Source organism: Palaemon carinicauda, chromosome 6 (assembly GCF_036898095.1).
Source record: "Palaemon carinicauda isolate YSFRI2023 chromosome 6, ASM3689809v2, whole genome shotgun sequence".
In the NCBI taxonomy this organism is placed as follows: domain Eukaryota; kingdom Metazoa; phylum Arthropoda; class Malacostraca; order Decapoda; family Palaemonidae; genus Palaemon; species Palaemon carinicauda.
In genome coordinates, this window is record NC_090730.1 from 150,239,558 (window position 1) to 150,263,867 (window position 24,310).

At 37.3% G+C, this 24,310-nt stretch overlaps 1 protein-coding gene across 2 annotated transcripts in view; it reads left to right on the forward strand.

Annotated features, from left to right (window-relative positions):
* The window catches only part of Cdk8 (cyclin-dependent kinase 8), a 115,028-nt gene that overhangs the window by 41,190 nt on the left and 49,528 nt on the right, over positions 1 to 24,310 (forward strand). The window contains exons 11-12 of one of the 2 annotated variants that reach the window (XM_068375547.1): positions 4,038 to 4,097; positions 21,366 to 21,425. In XM_068375547.1, the coding sequence (XP_068231648.1) occupies positions 4,038 to 4,097; positions 21,366 to 21,425 (120 nt within the window). The remainder of the gene's footprint in view (positions 1 to 4,037; positions 4,098 to 21,365; positions 21,426 to 24,310) is intronic. The other variant, XM_068375548.1, reaches the window with a different exon arrangement.

A 24,310-nucleotide genomic window follows, 5' to 3' on the forward strand; every position in this document is an offset into this window, starting at 1 on the left:
AGCTTGTAGAGTCAAAGTGTTGCCATACAGTAGTTTTGAATGCCAAACAAATTGTGCCTTCATTCTTATGTCTATATAAAGGCACATACTTCTCCAAATAACTATAAGGCCATTTGCAGGAAGGGTCATCATGGTAAGATAGTATCCCAGTTGATAGAAATACCAGATTTTGCAGCTAATTACTGTACATGTGATTGATGGTTTGTATATTAGAGGATTCCATCTTTCGCTAAATATTAGGAAGAAATTACTTTCCTTTCTATCATTGCCCACAGAAGTTGCCTTCTCCTCCTGTGCATCATAAGCATGATCACATGCTGGATGACAATCCAGCTACCACAACTATAAGTGTAAAGATTCTCCTGCCTTTCCACTTACACTTGCAAAGGCACCAGCCAAACCATTCATCCTTGATAGCCTATTTTGCCTGCACCATACATTAAAAGGTTTACTGTATAGAGAAGACAAGTACTGTATACCTAATATAGGAGATACATGTAAATTTTCCATTTGTTATAACTTTTCTGTTCACACAAAACAATGCCTATATGCAATGATTCCTTAAGAAAAAGATGAGTTCCAAGAGTATATTCTCCATTTAAAATTTCTCAATTCCAACATATAATGGACCAAGGCATCCAGTTCATAGCCCCCAATTCTCTCCAATATTGTTATTAACAGGAGGATCGAGTTAGAAATAGAAACTTAACTTAATTCTCAATTTCTCAAGAGTTTATTTAAAACTAACTTAATTTTCAATTTCTTGATCATGTTGGTTAAAATAATTTTGAATAGTACCTAAGAATCAACTGGTATACTTGCTAATTTTCTGGTGAAAAATAAGGAACAGTTGTGTTCTTCCCCGGTTGGGATGGTCTCAGATGTACAGAAGCCTTCTAATTCAAACTCCTTTTTGGGGACCTGTTTTGGATTCAAGTAGTATTTCTAACGTGGTAGAACAAGTGACTTCGGTCACTTGTGATCAATCATGAGAAAACTTTCCGGTCCTTCTAATAGTACCGCAGGCCTTCCTCACAGATGTATTTCCCTCCTAATAGTAAAGATAATATTAGGAGCAATGGTTTTATACAAACAGGATCAAACTGGAATCGTGATTTAGTACAATAGTTGGTTAGTGGTAGGTGTTAAGAAGGGAAGGAGACTTATTGGATTGAAGCACATTCCCCCATTTTTGAGATTTCTCAATGTTCAGATTTGTCTACGGTATATCAAAATACTGTAGTAATCCTTCATAAACAGTATTTGATGGGGTTACCTATCATATACCATCCTCTCCTCCCAGAGACACCTCTATGTTTTGGAACGGCTTTCCTAATGAAATTATGCTTGAATTAGGTTATTGAAATTAGAAGGTTATGGTTCCATTCCTCCTTTGATGAGAGTATGTATCCTGTTTTTTTTTTTTAAACGTTAAAACACAATAGACTATCATGAAATCCGTACTGTAGTTTGCCATCTAGTTTCCAGACACTACTTTAATAAAGATTAGTGATGTAATTGTGAGAGTTTATAACTTCAAAGTACCAGGTTTAGGGTGGTTTGTAATTGATAAAAGATAAAAGGCATATTTTATGTTGGTCATTTTCAACTTAGTATTCCCTATTGTAAATGAGTTTGAAGTAGACTTATACCAGCTCACTTGCTTAATCATTCTGTGGACAACAGAGTCATGACAGAAATCAGATACACTACCTTTAGTTATTGTTGCATCATGAATTGATCTAGTTTATCCAGTTGGAGGAGGAGGAAGGGTCGTTATTTGTCTATTGTATGTTGTATTTAACGTGAGGTGAATTCAGAAATGTTCTGTATATAGTAGTATGATGTATACAGTGATTTAGTCAACCAGCTTCTCCATATTGTTTACATGTTAAAAGTATTCTTAACAGGATTAAGTTAGAAATGGAAACTTTTCAAGTTTAGATATGTTATGTATTAAAAATGTTAACTGCAATGAGAATCATAATTTTGTTGTTAAATGTATTGAATGATAGTGTTATTTGTTTTAATTCTTAACTGGGCTTTGAAGAGTGGATCTTTTGAATGCATAGACTATCCAGAGAAATTTATGAGGGAATTCAGTATGTCAAGTTACCTAATAGTGGTGTTGGTGATAGAGATTTTAAAACTGATTAGTGATATCGAGAGTATTTTTAGGTTAGTTTATTACTTCAAAATATGAAATATAGCTAAGCTGATATTGTTTTCTAACAAGCGCCACAGATGGCGTGACCCAGCCATAACATACTAGGACAGAAGGCAAATGGAATGAGTTACTATTAATATCATTATCATTATTATTATTATTTTTACTACTAGCTAAACTACAACCCTTTTTGGAAAAGCAGGATGCTATAAGCCCAAGAAACAGGGGAAAAAAGTGCAGTGAGGTATAAAATAAAGAAATAAATAAACTACATGAAAAGTAATGAATAGTTAATATAAAATACCTTGAGATCAGTAACAACATTAGAATTTATCTGTCTTGTATAAACTATGAGGAGAGACATATCAACCTGTTCACCATTAAATCATTCACTGCAAGTTTGAACTCCTGAAGTTCCACTGATTCAACTGCCCAATTAAGAAGATCATTCCACAATCTAGTCACAGCTGGAATAAACTACTAGAACATTGTATAATATTAAGCACTATGATGGAGAAGGCATGACTGTTAGAATTAACTGCATGCCTAGTACAGTCTATGTACAGGATCGTACAGCCTCGGTATATCTGAATGCAAAGGATGGTCAGAATCATAAGAAATGCAACATGCATAAAGAACTAACTGAACGAGGGTGCCTAAGATTCTAGATAAGGAATAAAGAATTTAATAAACTGTAAATTCTTGTCCAACAAAATAAGATGAGAGCCAGCAGCTGAAGACCAGATTAGAGCAAGACACTAAATGATAAAATTATTTCAAGTTTTTAAATATGAATGTCAAAAAGACTGAGCTTAGTGGAGAGAGACAACTGAACTACAGTTATGTATTGAACAGATGAATTTATCAAAAGAAATTTTTTTTTTTCAAAATGGAGCAGACCTATCATTTACATCAAATATCCTGTCTCTTAAAACCTCACAGATTAATTACTTTTATAACCTAAAGGAAAAGAAAATTAAGGCTTTTATGTCCAGAACCCAAAATCCTCGGAAGTATATCTATATTGATGCCATCTAGCTAGCAGAAGGTATCCTTTTGAGTTTAGAGTGGAGTTTTAAGGATTTACAAAGGCCAAAAATGAGGTCTAATGTAAATGATTGATTTATATTGAAAAATATGGTTTAGTTTTAAAAAAACTACATTATATTTAAAAGAGATATAAATGAATGAGCTCTAATGAACTTGGAAGTTTTTTTTTATGTAGAAGGGAAAAAGGAAGTAATAGGGTTGATAACAATTATGTAGCACTTGCTGGCTGCAAAATTTTATATTGGCTTGCTACTTCATGAACTAATCAGCTTAATTTAAGCTTAGGAGGTGTTTTTAGATCCAAATTTTCCTGGTATAGTCTCAGATTTTTATGCAAATACATATAATGAGAAGTCTTTCATCATATCATTTATTCAAGTTTGTGTAGTAGTTATATAAAGCTTAATACTGCTCTTGCTTTGATTTTTAAGTTATTTTTCTCATAATTGCTTTCTTAAAAAATTACAAATATTTTGAAAATTAACCAATTAAGAACTAGTACTGTGTATGTAATGAGAACAATAAATCCTGTCTTAAAAGTACTGCAGTACTATAACTTAATGATGTCAAGATGAAATAATACAAATACATGAAATGTGCATGCATATCTATTGGAGCGGATTAAATATTCTCAAATATCAGATGTATCTGTATAGAATTGGTTTCTTTTAAAGTTCACAATTTCAAAGAAATATTTAAGTGGCTTTGTCACATGATGATTATGACTTTTTATCATTCACATTTTGTTATGTGTGGAATGAAATGTAGTGTTTGGTGACCATGGCCTAGTGATGGACGTTGTTTCTCTTGGTTATTACAGAAGAAGGTTTTCATGGAGCAGCAAGCCTGGACAAATCAACAAAGAGCAGCAGCAGCAAAGGTTAGAAAAAGTTTTTGGCAGGGGGGTTTCATTCACACATCCAAAATATCCAGAATAATTCATGGGAAATTGTGTGAAACTAAAATCTTATTTTCTTATATTGAGCTCATTTATTATGTACAGTATTATGTTTATCTTACTCTTGTGGTTCATTACAGTACATTTCAGCAGCAACCATCTGTTTACTGTTTCCTTTATCTGTAGTTTGATTATTTTTGTTTGCTAATGTTTATGCTACGAAGCTGAGAGAATTATCTTGGGCTTGGAGGCTATAGATATAGCTTATTTTGAAGTTTGAACCTGTATTTCTATCTCTGCATTACTTAGTCATTCATAATTTTACTCTAGAAGTGTGGTTGTTTGCTACAGTAGTCTAACAAAAGTAGATGTTTTTTTCCTTATTAAATATAATGTTTGAGTGCAGTTGTGTTGAAGGAAGCATAAAGTTTTATTTTTAGGTAGGTCATTTGAGTACTGCGGATAATATAATGATTAGCACTTTTCAACGAGTTCGCACATACGTGAAAGTTCATTAAGACTTTTCAGTACATGCAGTTTTGTGATATTGCTGTGTTTTTTATTTTTGCTGGTTAGCAACAATAGAAAGCCTTCCTATTTAAAGATATAACCCACAATACGTATTTCTTGCACGTCCCCAAGCTAAAGGGATTTTAAAATTTATATTTCTCATTGTAACTAAAATTCTTGTGAATAAGCGACTCTGTGTTTATTGCCAGGGTTCCAGATGTTACAGTGTTGTGTCCATTTTGTATATGTTTGTATGATGTGTCTAAGCCGTGGAATTAGTAGAAACTACTATGGAGATTTTTTATTTCACTCTTAAGTGTGAATTGGTCATTCAAAATCATTATTCATGTGTGTGATTGATTACCTTAACCATTTCCTTCCTTGCACTCTTCAATACTATTGGTCTTATGGAAAAGTTAAATGTTTTTATTTTAATCTATATACCAAACATAAATTTGAAAAGAATTCTTAAAAATACTTTAGTAACTAAATATGATTAGTTTTGAATATAACTTGCTGCGGGGTTGTAATCGGAAATCTGAAAGAAATCATTGATAGAAGTCTTATTAGGTATCAGTTAGTATTTGTAAATCTTTGGTATTTAAAAGAGGAAAGATAGCATTATCTTAATGCCAACTTTAAGATTATTCTACAAACTTTTTCATCTCAAGATAAGATAGATTTTTTATATACTGTAAATAGATTTGAGAAAATACTGTAGTTGCAGGCGAAATGATTAGGTTAAGATTACAAACTTTCTTTTGATAAAAAAGAAAATCCTCAAATGAGTGGCTGTTGGGGCCTATTTGATAAATACACTATGAAAAAAGCATAGGAAATGTGATTACAAATACAGTATGTAAATTTTATTTGCACAAGGTGGGAGTAATATTTAAAAAGGTACCATAATGTTCTCTAGGATGCAAAAGGACCATATGGCTTGTTGCTGCTTGCAAATCAAGTCTAAACGTTATTTCATTATTGTTTTAGGACCTGTAAGGATTTATTTATTTGGGTAATTGTGATTCCAATTAAGAATGGCATTCATAAATGATTTAGTTCGATTGACCAGTGCATACACAATTTTCATGCAGATAAAAGGGACATACTCAAGTTATTAGTGTTTAGTTGATGGTTATTTCATAATTTTGTGTTACCGTATCCTTTTTAGTTACCCTTTACCTTCACGCTAGCCTTTCTTAATAAACATACTGCAGTCAGTTTTTGTGCTTGCAGTCGACAAGTCTTCATTAAAGTACAGTAATACATGTATTGGGTAAGTGGTTATGATTGTTTTTAGGTTTTAATTGCTTATAGAAAACCACAATTGCATTAATGTTGAACCCATAGATTTTTTTTACTAATGTGCATCAGAATGTAGTCCGAGTTAAATTCCTGAACTGTTAGAATATTATGTAATTGAAATGGATGTAAAGTTTTCATATAACATTAGTCATTTCTTATATTGTCTTGCTTGTTACAAAATTCTAAATAATTTCAACCATGAATTATGAGATCCTTTTATTTCTGTAAGTTCTGATCTACAGCGGTGTTGGATTGGAGAGAGTTAAACTATTAACCCAAGGATTTGGATTATGAATGCGAGTATTTCTTTCCAAGTTTCCTAGTGATGTTAGAACAAACTTATGATGGACTATTTTACAACAGCTTGGTATCATAAAAGTAATGTTGGCTAGATATTCTATCTATTTATTTAAATTCCTTAAGGTTTTCTGTGTTTTCATCGCTGATAAGAAAGTTACTATTTTTCTTGCTTTTAATTTAGTTACAAAACTATATTTAATCATCGATTAACTTGTCCTGCTGCCAGATTTTAACTATGCTTGTAGAGGTTTTTCATGTTATAGATTTTGTGGGAGAGAAAGAATTGTTTTTTTTTTTGGATGATTTTATTGCACTTAAAATGTTTATAAATACATTTAGTACAGTAGTTGATTTAATCTTAGTATTTACCATTATAAGTTTTCTGCCATTACAATTACCAGGATGACTGATGCAAATAGTCTTGAAGTGTTGGAAATCTTTGTTATAGTAATCCCTCAATTTTGTTGAAATCTTAGCTGTTACTGTGTTTTATGTAATTGGAGATTTATGTTGTTTTTAAATTATGATTACTTTTTGCTTCACATTTATTCAGATGTAGTTATTTCAATGAAGCTCGCTCACAGTCCACCTAGCTTGCTTCTTAAAGCTAGTTTGTATTGACGTATTGAAAATTAAAGTTCTCATTCTCCCTACCTCCAATTGTGCCAAGTTGTTATATGATCTTATGGAAGATTGTCGAGCTAGTGTCGAAAAGAGTTCGTGATAGGGGCTCTTAATGTTGAAGAAAGATTAAATTGTGGAAAATCCATTCGTTCGGGCACTCTGAGAAGGATAAAGCTCATTCTGGCTGTTTCATTATTTCTTTGCTTAACCTGAGTGTGAACCCTAGGCTAGCATTTCATATGTTTTGCCTAGCGGTCCTCATGTACTATCTGATAAGGGTTCATATGATACACAGCTCATTATAGATTTGAGTGTTCCTCACAACCACTGATCTGTCAATTTGATTCTGATGCTTCTATTGCAAAACCCTCTCCTTTCTGCAATCCTGTTTCATCTATAGGACATCTTGTTCCGAGATAGAAGTCTGGATTAGGAAGTGTGAATTGTTCTTTTAATCCTTCTGTTGAACCAAGGGCAACCGTACTATACCATCATTGATAATGTGACAAGTCATATCATGCCTCCAATGCCAGATGCACAGATTTTGTGAGACTTTAACATCTGCTCAGACTCAAATGTTTGCACCATAATACAGATGGCAGTGGCCATGTAACTTGTAATATAGGCTTGGACACTAGCAGTTTTGGCTACCAAGTAGTAATATGAATGTTTATGCTAATACCTCGAAAAAGTAGGCTGTGATGACTCGTCAACCTTGTTTGTCTTGAGCAGACACAGTATGTGATTCTGTCAAGAATGAGGTGTTTGGCAACCAAATGGTTTTAAGTATAGTTTATACTGCAATAACATTATTTTCCATTATATTAGAAATTTGTTCTAGTATTAAATTGAGGAAACCAGAATTTATCAGAATGCTAGATCAACTATGACCAAACTGTATCATTGTTTGACTGGTAGAGAGTGGAACTGTTCGTCAGTTCCTGTCAGATTCTGACCAGTGAAGAAAATGTTGTGGAAACCCATTAGGCTCCAGCCACTGTATGAGAACATACAATTCTGTTGTTAAAACTAAATACCTTTTTATAGTAACTTCAGATCAAGTAAAAAATGTTAATCGTATATTTAATAACAACAAGGTTTATACTGGAACAGATAGAAATGAATTCATGGTAAGGCATGATCCAGAATGTCTCCGAGCTAAGATACTTTTCTTATTAGTTATGTTCTCTTTTTCTATTGTTGAATAAGGTTTGCAGTCAATGAGTAAATTTTGTTTACTGTATGTTCGTTTCTAGTTGGATGCCAAATGCTTAATTTCTGTGAAGTGGCTTCTCCGGGATCAGTGTGATTAGAAATAGGGGCTGATGATCAAATAAAGTCAATGACTTGTAGTTAGGACTATTATACACAGCCCGATGTTTTCAAAATGCCCGCTCCCCTTTTTTTTTTTGTTGCACTTGGCCTTCACACTTTCCCTTCTTCAAGCCACTTTTCTGACATACTCTGTCTAACTCTACCAGCATCCGTCATTGTGAAAGCATCTCCCACAAATGTTTGTCAAGCAACAAGTGATTTTTTTTTTTTACAAGCAACAAGTGATTTTTTTTTTTACAAGTGTTAATTTTCGTATCTGATACACAATGATTTTTACTGTACAGTACATGTAGCGTACTTCTCATTCAATTAACGCTACTACCATGCCTTAATGGTTGCATCATGCAACACAAGAATTCACTACGAAGAACTTCGTAAACAGTAAGTGATGTTATACGTGAACTGTACAGTAATTTTTTTTTTATTATATTTTTACTGATATTATCGTAGGATAAGTATTCATGAACCACCAATAATTTATTTACAGAATTGTACACAAAATACCGCATTATACAGTAGATACGTACAAGCTACATTTTAGGTGACGAACTGTGAGGCAACCTCGCAAAGACAACGTTCACTTATGAGTGATATGTCGTATCACCTTAGCCAATTAAGCTGTACTTTAGTGATAGTACTGTACAAATATTACAGTAATATACACGTACTCTAGAATATCGGTCACTGTTGTTAGATTGGAACAGCAGTGTTGTTACTTATACATAGGTTGGTGTGGTGATGACTTGTGTTATGAGTCGTCTTGACCTTCTAGGAGGTAATGAAGCTGTGTTAATAATGTACAGTATCCTTTGTAAAGTAATATGATCTACAGTACTGTAATGAAAACCATGGAAAAACAATGTAATATAGTATAGTGGGTTACATAGTGTGTTAGTCGACTGCACGGAGGTAGTGGTCAGTGTTTCAGGGGATCCTGGCTTCACAGGAACAATTGGACACGTTCTCCCACAAGGGGACCATCTCATACACTATCACACGAAGCAAGAATGTTGGAATTGCATAGCTTTCGGGAAGAACCTGTTAGTTGCGCAAATGCTACATGCTAAAGCACCAGGCAACCTTTGCAGCTCACTATCCAATGGAGTATACCCACAAGTCTTTAGACACATTTCATCCTGAAGTTGCTATTCAGCAGGTTGTGTAAGTTACCTAGCTCCCTACGGAACAAGGAGCATCCCGTCTAAGATAACAGTTGTGACGTTAATCCAGGATTAAAACTGCAGTGTCTGGCCCTTTTTTTTTTTTTTTTTCTCTCTCTCTCTTGGGTTACAGACGTCTGTTATTTGCTGGATCAGACATTAATGAAGGTGAACTGCTATACCGAGCATCTGTTTTATACAAGTCATTTATAAAGGTATCTCCCCCATCCTCTTTACAAGGGGGAGGATGGATAGAGGTATGCTATGCCTAATTGGCCAAGCATTGTAACATCATATCCTTCTGAGGATAAAGGTTCTTCCCTGACCATTTGTCAGGCAGGCAGAAATATAGCCCAACTCATGAGAATCTATTCTTAAGTGTTGAGAAGTGGCAGGAATCAACACTCCATACCTCTATCAGGTCAATAGTGTATTGACATCCTGGAATTTTAAACTAGCCAGTGTGGTTATAGGGGCTTCCTCTCCCTGAGGATGAGAATTCTATTAAAGGATGATGTTTTTTATTCTAATAGGAACAAATTAGACCTATTAAAAGAAGATATAATTTTTCCAAACTTTACAAACCTGGGTCCCTTTAAGTTTCACATGTTGCCTCAACCACCTTTCAAACCCTAGGTGAAGTTCAGAGTGGCTACTTGGTGTACTTGCTGGGGTGGGTTGTGGCTTCCATGCCCGCACTAGTAACTACAAGCTGAAAGTATACAAAGCTTCAATAAATGATTTTGAAGATATAGATAAAATAATTTTTACCATGCTTTGATTTATATAACAAAACTTCAAAGTTACTAATTTTTCATCAATAATTTGTAGCTTTAAAAAATCATTAATTTAAAAATGTAAATGAAAATTATAAAAGTATCATTATTAATGTTATAATCATTACGTAACCCATACAGCCACATTAGAAACTGATTGGAAAAATAGGTTTTGTTATGAACAATTGAATCTGATAACAACTGTTTTGCTTGCATTTTAATCATAGTGTGATAATAAACAATTGCTAAAATTATGTTAGAAAGTTAAGTAGAATAAGTCTTAGGAAACCATTGGAAACATGATGCCGGAACCAGGCGAGACTTCTTGAAATTCACTCGGAACCCTAAATGTTCCAGAAAATTGATGACTTTGGCTGTCGCCTCTTGACATTCTTCGTTGCTGTTGGCCGAAATAAGCCAATCGTCCAGATAGGCCACCAACTGTACGCCCTGGGTCCTCAACTCTTGGACTACTGAGTCCGCTAGCTTCGTGAATACCCTTGGAGCTATGTTGAGACCGAAAGTCATCTCCCTGAAAGCGAATGCTTGATTGCCCCAACTTGAAACCCAGAAACGGACGAAAATGACGCGCTACCGGAACTTGATAGTAACCGTCGGTAAGATCGATAGAGGTTTTGACGCCCCCTCGGGGAAGTAAGGTCCGTAACTGCGAGACGGTCAGCATATGGAACTTGTCGCATTGAATGAAGGTATTCAAGCGAAACAGGTCTAAGATGACCCTTCGCTTGTTGGAGTCTTTCTTTGGCACACTGAACAAGCGACCTTGAAACTTTAAGTGCCTGATCCGTTGAATCGCATTTTTGAGAAGAAGACCTCGGGCGAGATCGGTGAGTTCTGGCGTTGGACTCTGATAAGAGCCGACCGATGGAGTGGGTCCCTGAATCCAACTCCACCCCAGCCCATTGGAAACTGTGCTTCGTGCCCAACTGCTGAAGGTCCAATTCTTTTGAAGCAAGTATAGCCTCCCCCCTACCTGCGGAGTCTCATTGGGTTGCCGATGGCCTGCCACCTCGGCCTCCATGGTAACCTCGGCCCCTTCCATACACTCGACCAACTCCCCTGTAGCGAAAGGGTCCTCTAGACCTAGTTCCTCTCGGCTGCCTTTTATATCCCTGAATCAGGGCTTGGGACTCAAAGGCAGGGTTAAAAGCCAGCGTAGTGGAGAAGGAAGTCGAAGGCTGAGGTGGTTGGCTCACCAGCACGAGCTGCTGTTGGGGCTGAGATTTAGCGGGGTACGCATGTCTCACCTGAGAGACGGGCACAGCCTGAACCACAGGTTGAGGTTGGGAAGCCTGAAAAGGGAGAAAACGTCTAGCTTTTTTCCTACCCCTCAATTGCGGGTTAGCCGAGTCCAACTTCCTCTTAGGAACAAGACCCTACCTCATCCGAAGAGTCTGATTGACTCGCACTGCCTCACTGAGAACTGCGTTGACCATGTCTTCAGGGAAAAGATCTCTTCCCCCCCCCCCAACCCCAGACCGAGGCCTTGATCAACTTGTTCGGGTCATGGCGGATAGAAGCGTCCGCAAAGACATGCTTACGGCACGCACGGTGAGGGACACCGAAGTCAAAAAGATCACACTGAAGGGTGTGAAGGAGAGACTTAGTAAGGATCTTAAACAGCCTCGTCCGCATATACTAAGGAAGACATCTCCGCCATAGTAACTGAATTCAGAGACCTACTCAAACGGACTCGAGCCTCATGCTCCGCCCGAATCAAGGAATCGGGTAACCGAAGAAGAAGTTCAGTAAACTGAGTTGTAGCACAGTCCGGAGCCAACTTCCCCACAGTGAAGGTCGACGGAGCATCAACCCAGCAATCTTGGTTCCCCGGGAGAAGCAAGGAAGTTAAATCGGTCTCCCAGAGTTGAGGCATAGGCTTTTCTTCCATTACTGCCGCCAGTTTAACATCCGCCACTTTGGTGGTGCACGGAGTGAGATTCATCTAGGTCAACTGCAGGTGAGTTTCTTTGAAATAAAAAGAATATTAATCTTGAAATGGGCTACTTCAGCACTCGCCTGCATTTTACCGAATTTCCTCCACCTTCACATTGATTAGTGATATCAACAGGCTTTTAGCTTCGAGTCGACTTTGTATTCTGGAAGTGTACCCACTCCTGGTTGAGTTGTCCTGCAACACAGTGTACACTACTATAGTATGTTTTAGGGCTGAGGCAAATGGATTGAAGGAGATACGGAACTCAAGTTTTTAATGGTAGATGTCGATACAAACGAGCTTCGAGGAGGAATCCAGGCAAACCACAGGTGGTTATTTAAATAACCAAATTTTGATATCAAAATAAGATTTTTTAAGAGATTCATGGCATAGGTTGTAAAGCAACTGGATTCTGGATGATGGCTACGTATCTGCTGTGGGAAAAGTAGGGTGAATACAATGACGTGTATCAAATGTAATGAAATAGTGTCACAGAAGATGCTCTTGATTGCAAGGTAAAAACAAAGGGATTTCTGATGTTCATCAAATGTAAGAAGAGGTAATAGCCAAGATATGAAAGAGAATTGTGTTATGTATGGTTAAGACATGGAAGGGAAGTATTTTAAAACATGGAAGAAAAGTTTTATGATTGAAAAGTGGTTTAAAGGTGGTAGAACATCTATTTTATTTTGGCAGCATACTGGATTTTGAAGACAGCTAAAACTTGAAAGAAATAAGGAATGATTGTTAAACCATAGATATTGCAGGCATTCCACATGTAAACAACTTAGTTGAATGACTGTAAATATCTGAAACATAAGCATTAACCCAAAGAAAGTTGTAGTGATTCTTAAGAGTTATGGCTACAAAATGCTGAGACTCCCGACTGTTTTTAGTGTGGGAGATTATAATATAGATGAGAAAGTACAGTATTAGAAATATGGGGTTGTACCTAGTAGTTGACAAAGTCATTGTGATGGTATGGAGGCATGATGAGGAGGGACCTTGTAGATTTGTAGGTGACAATGCATATCTGTGGAAAGGTTCAGAAGAGCATGAAGAAAAGGCATGGATGAGGGGCTAGATCAAAAGGGCTATTAGGCAAAGTATACAAGGAAGAGAAGAGTGAGCTCCTCAGAAATGTTAAGATGTATGGGAAATCTAAATGTAAAAATAAAATTGTCATGTTTAAGCACCTGATATTTTTGTGACTTGTTGGTCTTGGATTGTGTTTACTGTTTTTGTAAAATTTCAAAATTGATACTCTTTTTTAGTGATGCCTTTTAGTTAAGTATTATTCTCACCAGATTATCAGTCTTATCTTGAAGTTGCTTTTCCTTTCTCTTAACTGCTACTCAATGAACCAATTTGAATCAGAACTGCTTTTCATAAATTAAGCATACCTCCTGCGTTTCTATTTTCTGAAACATCTCATTTGGGCAGAAATGTAGCTTCCATGTCATTGATTAATCTATTCTGCTCTGAAAATTTGCATAAAAGACTACACTCTAATCATAATATAGAGAAAAATTGTAAAAGGCCTTGTGTAGATATCTGTCAGCTCTCATTAGTTCTTGCTTGGTATTGTATATATATGGGACATGATTTTTCTTGTTACCATACAGGAGCTTGAGTTTTATCATGACCATTCATGTAGGTAGATACAGGAAACTTTCAACAGGAGAAGGTTGTTGAGAATGTGCATTAAATAATAATAAAAAAAAAAAAAAAAAAATTGAAGAGCCAAACCACTTTAGAAGTGGGCCAAGTGTTATAAATGTCTAAATTTGCTTCTGAAGGTTCTTTACATGTACAGTATTATGCTGTGAATGAAAAGTTCATGTATTTACTTGTGTAACATGCACATGAGCTGTATTTCAGAGGAGTAATCATGTTTTATCACAAATCCTGTCCTGTACATACTATAATTTTTGTGCATCTTGCTCCGTCAATACTCTTTCTTCAATAGAAGAATAGAGTTTTTTTTGCATAGCTGGCATTACTCCAAACTCTAAAAAGCCATGGTGGCAGTTTATCTTTCAGAGAGTGTATGAGTGTCCATAAACATCTAAGATCATTCCTCCCGAAATAACAGATATATATATATATATATATATATATATATATATATATATATATATATATATATATATATATATATATATATATATATATATATATATATATATATATATATATATTATCATAATACTTACCCAACATTCATTGTGCTAAATGATTTGAAAGAGCTCCTTTGGTTGACAAACTTAAAATTAGAAGGAATCTCACATGTTACAGAAGTTGTCATTTAAAGTACCGGTAACTCATTAGATGATGAAAGTAGTAGGTATAACTCAGATATGATAGTGAAAGGACAAAAGCCTGCTTGATGATGGAGTTCAACTTGACTTTAACTTTAACTTTTTGTTCATGAATGGCAGAGGCAAGGGACAGTGACATTGCCCTAGCAAGCAGGACAAATGTCCTAGAGACTGACCATATGTATCATATAATCAGCGCCCATAGCTAGGACCAAGGAGGAGCAGGCAATGACTGCTGGTGACTAAGCAGATAGACCTATAGGCTCCCCCAAACCCCACATCCTTAGTTCACAAGGATGGTGAGGTTGCAGCGACCAAAGAAACTATCGAGTTTGAGCGGGATTCGAACCCCAGTCTGGTGTTCACCAGTCAGGGACGTTACCACATCGGCCACCACAACCCTAAGTCTCTCAGATAGGCTTGAGATGTATTACTAAAGTCAGGTCTTAAGTAGAAGAGTTCTCCAGTCCATCATGATTAACTTAGACATCCAGCTCATAACCCTTAACTGCCTAATCCTCATTGTTTTCAGTCTGCTGGTTATTCTAACACTAGTGAGCTAGTCTGTATTTATGTCAATAAATTTTACTGCTTTTAAAAGAATTTAAAAAAAAAAGGTATCTATTGCACATACTGGGTTATTTCTGAAAGTCCGTAAGTTGAACGTTCTTAACAGAGATTTGCTGTACTTTATTTTTTCCCCTTTTTTGTCCATTTCAAAAAGTTTTTTTTGTAGTTTATGAAATTTTAAGTCTAATTATAGGTTAGGATAGATCAGTAAAGCGAAGAAATATACAAGTGCGCTTAATTCTTGAAGGAAAAATCACTAGTGAGGCATACTGTATTTTGTATCGAAGCCATTCTGTTCTTCCAAGATATTAGCATTGATGACTGGAAGTTGGTGGTGGTAGTACAGAATGCACCAGCATTTTAGAACTGCAGCTCTTATAATAGCCATGCTTCTTGTAACAGAAGGTTTGCAAACAGGCATCAGAATTCATCCAGATGCCCATCAGTTTACATACTAGTCCAATACAAATGAATTGTCAGAGATATTCTTACTGTACTAGGGACTTGGCTGTGGTTTGATGCATACTTGACTTATCATATTTGCTTGTGTGTGAACCAGTTTCCGCTTGTGCCATGGGCCTTCATCAATCGTCACTCTTTTGCCTGATTGGTAACGTGTCTGCCTGGTGTTTGCCGGTCGGGGGTTCGAGTCCCGCTCAGACTCGTTAGTGCCATTAGTGTCTGCAACCTTACCATCCTTGTGAGCTAAGGTTGGGGTGTTTGGGGGAGCCTATAGGTCTATCTGCTGAGTCATCAGCAGCCACTGCCTGGCCCTCCCTGGTCCTACCTTGGGTGGAGAGGAGGTTTGGGCGCTGATCATATAATATATGGTCAGTCTCTAGGGCATTGTCCTGATTGCTAGGGCAATGTCACTGTCCCTTGCCTCTGCCATTCATGAGCGACCTTTAAACCTTTAAACTCCGTGATGTAGATGTTGCTTGTTATACAGTGACTAACCTCCCTTGAGCTATGTCAATCATTCATTCATTCCTCTTCTGTCAGGTAGAGCTAGCTCCCACCTTTTCTGATGTGTATAACTTAAATGTAAAATTGTCTTTATGGCTCTATATTATGTAAATCTTATCCTTATGCAACCACACATTTTAGATATGATTCATCCGACAATTTTCTCCTAGATGCTTTTCAGTTGCCGAAGGTGCTTTACCATCTTTGGTACTAGGAATTTTTCCTTATGTCATTCATTTCTGGAGTTGTTGATAACCTTTTTGACTGACCATCAGTTACCTGCTCATCCAATCCCTTTATTTTCCACTCAAATTTTTTTCCCTTGTGTAGCTGTATTGAGTTAGATATATAACATTCAAATTCAAGAAGCACCATAAACTTGATAAAGTAGTTTATTCTGTAAGATACAAGCATGGCTTGGAATTAGAAAAAACTAGGGATATAGTTCAGTTAATGAGAGGTATTACAAGGAGATTAAATGTGCTAAACCAGTTTGCATCAAATCTATCATAGAATCTCAAATTCTCCTATTTTCAAATACAGTGATACCTCGGTACTCGACCATAATCCGTTCAGGATCAGTGTTCGACCACCGATTTTTTCGAGTACCGAAACCTTTTTTCCCATAAGAAATAATGGTATTTATTTTCATATGTTCCTATGCATTCCAAAATGCCCAAAATATTAATAAAAAGTACCTAAACAACAATAATTATTTAAATATGTACGAAATTTGTTGGAAAACCCTATAAAACAATTATAAACCATTTACTGTAACTTTGAGCAACGGTTCGATGGCATACAGGAATGAATGTGGAGAGGATGGAAGGGGGAGATTACTGCTTGGAACAAGAGTCCCTTTCCATGAAGTGGCTGGGAAGTTCTCCTTCAGGGTTTTTTTCTCTCTCTCCAGTTAAAGGTCGGGCAAATCTCCTTCAGTGTTTTTTTCTCTTCTGTCTCTCTTTGGAGGGGAATCAGGCTGGGATGTAGCAGCTCTCGTTTCTTTTATGAAAAACGTCAATTTCAGCTGCTTCTTTCTCTTCTGCACTATTCTTCTAAAGTGGGACGGAACATTATCATTAAAGATGTTCACTGCCCGGTTTGCTACTGCTGTTTCTGGGTGATATTTTTCCACAAAACCTTGCAACTCTCCCCACTTCGATCACTGAACTCGGAACCTCCTCTCTTACATCCTCATCTTCTGAGGATTCCAGCTCCCCAATCAAATCCTGCTGCTGTTGTTGCAGGTGCAACAATTCCTCAACGGTCAACTCAGTAGAGTGGCTATCAACAAGTTCATCAATGTCTTCCCTGTTGACCTCAAGCCCCATACTCCTGCCCATGCCAACAATTTCATCAACGACGACAGTGTCCTCAGAAGTAACAGTAGCAGTGCTTGAACCAGCCTCTGATTGGAAACCCTTAAATTCCCTCTCTGTTACACATGATGGCCACAGCTTTCGCCAGGTAGAATTCAATGTCCTATAGGTCACACCATGCCAAGCTTTGTCAATCATGTTCACACAGTTGAGGATGCTGAAGTGATCCTTCCAGAATTCCTTAAAGGTCAACTGTGTATCACTAGTCACCTCAAAACACTTTTGGAAAAGGGTCTTGGTATACAGTTTTTTAAAGTTTGAAATGACCTGTTGGTCCATGGGCTGGAGTATGGGAGTAGTATTGGGGGGCAGGAATTTAATCTTGATAAAACTGTACTCTTCTCTTAAGTCTTCCTCTAGACCTGGAGGGTGGGCAGCAGCATTGTCCATCACCAGAAGACAGTTCAATGGCAAGTTCTTTTCAGTCAGGTATGCCTTAACCTTTGGGGCAAACACTTCATTGATCCACTCACTAAAGAACTGTCTTGTGACCCAAGATTTAGTGTTAGCGCGCCACATAACTGATAGTGCACTTTTCAAGATATTATTTCCTTTGAAGACCCGGGGGTTGTCCGAATGGTACAGTAACAAAGGTTTAATCTTGCAATCGCCACTAGCATTGGTGCACAGCAGCAACGTCAGTCTATCTTTCATTGGCTTGTGACCTGGTATCTTCGTCTTGTCCTTGGTAATGTAGGTATTGGCCGGCATTTTCTTCCAAAATAACCCGGTCTCATCGCAATTGAAGACTTGCTCCTGGATAAAATTTTGTTCCTTAATGTATCGGTCGAATTCGCCAACGTATTTTTCAGCCGCTGCCTGATCCGAACTGGCTGCCTCCCCATGCCTAGTCACACGGTGCCAGTTTTGTTCCGGAATTTCTCGAACCAGCCCCTGCTTGCTTTAAAAGTAAATGAATCACTTTCACTAATATTGGTACTATTGTTCACCAATCCTTCATAAATATGAAGAGTTTTCTTGCAAATGAAAGCTTAACTTATACTTTCCCCGGCCAACTGCTTTTCTTTAATAAATATAAGAAGGAACTTTTCCATTTCCTCAATTACTTGTGGCCTTTACTTACTAATTGCTGTCATTCCCTGTGCAACATTAGCTTTCTTTATCACTTCCTTATTTTTCAAAAAGGTCGAAATGGTCGACTTCGCCATGCCATACTGTAAAGCTAGATCAGACACGCGTACACCATTCTTGTATTTCGCAATAATTTTCCTTCTTCAACTCAATCGTTGTTCTCACTGTTTTCCTCTTATCCTTCCCCTTATCACTAACTTTCTTTTGGGCCCATTATTATCGGCAAAAAAAGGCAATAAAACGCACTTAATCACAATAAATTCTCAACACGGGTTGTCGGACTGACGATCTCTCTTGAAATGATGCTACTCGACCGGGCGAGAGTAGCCGAGATGGCCGCTCATCTCACTCGGCCGCGTGTTCGGCTGTGTTCGAGTTTTGATGTTTTGTTCGAACACCACAGCAAAAATTACTTGATTTTTTTGGTCGAACACCGATTTGTTCGAATTTAGAGTTGTTCAACTACGGAGGTATCACTGTAACTAGTTTGAATGCTTTTACAAAGCACTAGATGCTATGTTGATGCGAGACAAACCACCTGCCAAAATCAAGGCCCTGTCCAGGAAGGTTAGTGTTATCTTTCGTAAGCCTTCAGTCTTTATAAACCCGGCTGAGATTGCTTCTTGATGTTAGAGATAACTCATTTTTTATTAGAAAAGATTGAATCTTTGAAGTAAAATGATGGAATGTCATTCATTTTACAAGTGTACAATATCTCCTTGTCAGCCAGAAGTCACTAAGTACTTTTGTAGTAGTGCATGTTAATTTTGGTAGATCTAAATTACCCAGTAAAGGACTGGGCAAGAATGCATTTAAGATGTCAGAATTTTTGTAAACTTCTTTCCTTGACTGTGTATGAATGGTTGATTTTTTATAGAATACTTTTAGAGTTGTGATAGAATAGTAGAAACTTGAGAACATCAGTCTGTGAGCTCCTAAAGTCTGTTTCATCCTAGCTGGCAACTGGAGCTGGACCACGGTTTGAAAGTTTGTTGCTGGTTGGTTGTTGGTTTAGGCATCCTCCCCTACCGCTGGCTGACGATGAAGCAAAACGTATTTGTCCGCAGTACATGATGTTAATTTTTGCTTTATACCTCGCTTAGTTTGCCTAATATCTACCTGGTTTTTTGGTCACAGATTGAAGGTGGATGATAATTATTAACTTGAAAAAATATCCATATCTTGAAAAAATATAAGAAAAATTACGAGTTGAAGTGAAACGAGCACTGAAAAAACTTTATACAACCTCTTTTATATGCGGTTTTTTACCTACAAATGTTATGCAAACGTAAATAAAAAATAGGTGGATTTTGTAGAAAAAATCCTCTTGAATATCATGAACCTAAAAGAATAATGCAAGGAAGAAAAATCATCATCTCCTACGCCTATTGTCGCAAAGGGCCTCGGTTAGATTTCGCCAGACATCTATATCTTGAGCTTGTAATTCAATACTTATCCATTCATCATCTACTTCGCTTTTCAAATTTTAAAAATAAAAATAAAAACTCCTCGGGATGAGAAACGGAATATTTTGATGATGACGGGTGATCGTGTGCAGGCGGAAACCCTGCAGCATTGATGAAACATCACCAAAGTTTGCAACAATATCCCGGTACAAAGCCAAATATTTCACCATCATTTTCCTTCATTTCATTATTTTTTTAGGTTCATGACTTTCAAGAGAATTTTTTTCTCCAAAGTCCACCGATTTTTATTTAAGTTTGTATAACATTTTTGGGTAGAAAACAGGATATAAAAAAAGTTTTTTCAGTGCTTGTTTCATTTTAACTCATTTTATTTCATATTCTTTTAAGATATGGATTTTTTTTTCAAGGTAATACTCATCATCTACATTTAAACTGTGTGTGACCAAAGAACCAGGTAGATATAACACAAACTAAAGCGAGGTATAAAGCAAAAACGAACTTCATGTGCCGCTGACAAATGCAATGTTTTGCTTCGTCGTTGGTCAGCGGGAGGGGAGGATGCCTGAACCAACAGCCAATCAGCGACGAGATTTCACATGGTGGTTCAGCTCCAGTTACCAGCTAGGATGAAACAGACTATAGTACAGTACATGCCGAACTCAAGACACAATAGTTTATTTTAGTGTCCACAAAATCACCCTCTGTATGAGCTAAGGATACATGAGCGTCCCATAATTCTACCTTCTGAGTCATCAGCAGCCTTTGTCGGGTCATCCTTGGTCCTAGCTTGGGGAGAAATCATGTTTGTAAATTTTCTGTTTATAGGACATTGTACAACAGCTCAGTGGCCTCACTTGCTTTTGCCCTTCATGTGCAACCTTTTAAACATAGTTAAAGAAATTTATAAAGTTATTGGAAGGAAAGATGAATTTAGAAGGTGCTGAAGTAAAGAGAAGAGTCAGTTATGGTTGAATGTGAATATCCCCCACATTTTTACAGTAAAAGTTTTGAATAGATTTTTGTTGACAAGTATTTCATTACAAAGACCACTTTTTCAAGTGGTTACCATATTATCATTATTAAGACCATTGGTAGTCTGGTTTCCTTTCTGATGAAATACTAACTAAAAGGCCTAACATCAAAGAGTATCATTTTCATATGGTCAAGAGTAGTTCACCTGACATATTTTTTTTTTCCGGGGGTGGGGGGGTTCCTCATAATAAATCAATTTATTGAAAAAGCACTTATTTCCATCACTCAAGTTTATTTCTAATCTATTCTTGTATTCAGAACCTAATCCTAAATTGTTTATTTTTATTGTGATACTGATGCTTTCCATATAGAAAGCACAAGATGTTTATTTCGATTTAAGTTTCTTTCTGTCACATGTGACCATTTTGGCTCTCAGATTTAGCTTCAACTATGAGTTTTGTCCATAGTGATCCATTGCATTTTTTTCTAAAAGGAAAACGTCAGAATGTAATTCTTCTTTATTGACAAAATTATGTTTCTTTTCTTGGCATTTCAGAAGAAGGTATTTATGGATCAGACATGGACAAACCAACAAAGAATTCATGCAGCTTCAAAGGTTAGGAAATCACTGTCAGTATGATTAACATCTTTTTTTTTCCAGTTTTGGGCATACTTTATCATGTGATCTGAGACCCTTAATTTAACCCTAACCTTTTGGTTAACCTTTTCTGTGTCTCCTAATACCCATTATGTTATTTTTTATGAATATGTATTTGAATTCTTGATTGTATGAAAGTTTTTTTCAATTTTAATTTGTTTGATATGTGTATGCCCTTGTGCTAAAGAAGAGATTACTCTGTTCCTTGTAACTTTGACCGTTGGCCCAACACATCAGTTTTGGCAATTGAAAGCAAACTGATGATTATCTTTGCTAGCTGCATATTTGTATAGCTTTTAAATAGAGAATTTTTTTTTCTGGTAATTGAAATATTTTCACTATCATATTGAAGGATGATTACTCATGCATAGTGTTGGCTGAAGGTTTGCCTTTTGATAGGTAGTGCAGTGAGCTTTTTGAGTGTGTAGTGTGTTTTGGAAATTATTAAAATTAGTGGTTCGTAATATGCATGAGCAATCTCTTTAGTGGAAAAGTTGAAACTATGAAACTGAAAGACTATGCTGCATCTATGCAGCTGTGTTTGGTCGCCATGCCTTATTTGTTCAATAATTTGCACACACAGGTATAGTGTGATTGGGAATGTTCAAATTTAATAATTTTAGTATTTTTTTTTATCTGATGTTTAATATTTTCAGCCTTTTTACATAAGAAAATTTTATTAATCCACCATAGAATTTATGTATCTGTTGATTAGTTCAAGGGGAAATTAAAAGGAAAATATGTTCATCGTGGGAGTGATTGTCAAAAAGGGGCGGGGTATCATGGAATTCATATGGGCTGTGGATTGGTTTAAAGATAAATTAAAAGGAAAAATATTCATCATGCGAGTGATCATCAGTGTTGATACGATTAGAAATGTTCATGTTAGGTACTGAACAACTACATATCAACCTTTTGTTATTAATAGCCAAGCTATAATCCTAGTTGGAAAAGTAGGACATTAAAGTTCAATGGCTCCAACAGGGAAAGTAGGCCCGTGTGGAAAAGAAAGAGAAGTAACAAATAAACTATATGACAATTATTTTCTGAAAAACAATATGAAATACATTAATATAAGTAACTACTTTAAAATAGAATAGTCATAAAATGTAATGAAACAAACTTTTTTTCAATTTGTTCAATATGCAACAAGTTTAGGAAGATCATTCCTCAATCTGGTCACAGCTTGAATAATACTTAAGAATAATTACCGTATAATATTGAGCCTAATGATTTAGGAGAAGGCAAGACATGAATGCCAGAGATTAATATCCAATTGTTCCTGTACAAAATACAAACCTGCTCTTTGCTGAGGAGTATTATTTCAGCGAAGATGAAACCAGCCTATAAGCTTTTTGTCAGGGTGTAGCCACCCACCGCTAGTTAGCGGAGGTGGAACGGGTAGGTTAACCCTCCCGCTCACACCAGCACTAGTGACTAATGCTTAATAATTTTCTTTTTGAGCTGCCTTCCTTACACATTTTCTCCGTGCGAGGAAGGTAGCAAGAGGCCTTTAGCCTCTACCTCTGCTGCTCACCCTACATTCGCTCTGCATCGCTGGGCGGGCATGAGCTGTGGCTGACGGCAACTCCTCTGAGTGACTTGTCACGGGACCGTGAGGTCTCGGGAATGAGTTTCGGCTTCGTTCCAGAGGTTGTACGGGGAAAGGTGTAAAGAATATTCTATAGACCTAGGTACTGGGTACTTTGCCTCTACCCGGGTTCGCCAGTGGGGAGGAGATGCAACCTGTACAACCTGGAGGTTCCCTTCCAAGTGTTGTGCAGTCCGACGCTCCGAGGAAGGACGATGCAACATCTTTCCAAGCGGCAGCTCCCCCGTCCGCGAGGCGATGCACCATCGGTAGGAGGAGTTGATCGATCCTGTCTTATGCGAGAGGAGAGATTTTCTCCAAGACCCTTCTGAACGGCAGCTCCCTCGTCTGCGAGGCGATGCGCCATCGGAAGAAGTTGATCGATCCTCTATTATGCGAGAGGAGAGATTTTCTCCAACGCCCTTCTGAGCATCAGCTCCCTCGTCCGCAAGGCGATGCGCTTTTGGAAGGAGTTGATCGATTCTCTCTTGCGAGAGGAGAGATCTTATACATTCCCTTCTGAGCGGCAGCTCCCTTGTACGTAAGGCGATGCAACATCGGGACAAAGAGGTGTTGATCGATCTTCTTGCCGAAAGGTATTGGACTTGCGGTGGAACTTGGATTTGTCCATGCCCCATCCTTGCTCTTCGGAACTTGTCGGCAATTGAGTCGAGTAATTGCTTACAATTCCTACACATCGCCGCCGTACCCTCAAGGTACGAAACAAGTCTCGTTGCTTTTTTCCTCTGGGATATTTGCCGCAGATGGGGACGACTGCCTCCTTCCCCATTGACGAGTCTCGTAGGCCTTAACTTTTCGGAGTTATTGCCACATCGTACCTTGGGCACAACAAAGCTCTTAGAGCTTTATGCGGCCAAGCTCTTCAGGACCTGTGCCTCAGCTGATCTTCAAGTTCAGCACAGCCTTTTTCCTTCCTTTTCGAGGGGATGACATAAGGGTATTCACTAACCCCCTTTTGGGGGTTAGAAGTACTTATAGGAGAGGCGAGGGAAATTCTCGTCTCGTCTGATACTCAAGCCTCCTGTGAAACCCTCACCTCGCCTTAGTAACCATGTCAGGTTTCCCGAGGCGAGCCGTAAGGGTTTGCGAGACCCAAGCCTTAGTTTCTATGATGAGTTTGTGAAACCCTCCTCACCATAGCTAGAATAGCGCACGTTACTGGATCTAGCCAGTAGGAGATTGCTGGCAGTTTATAATTTTCATTCATAGACTCTCGCTGTCTTATGCATAC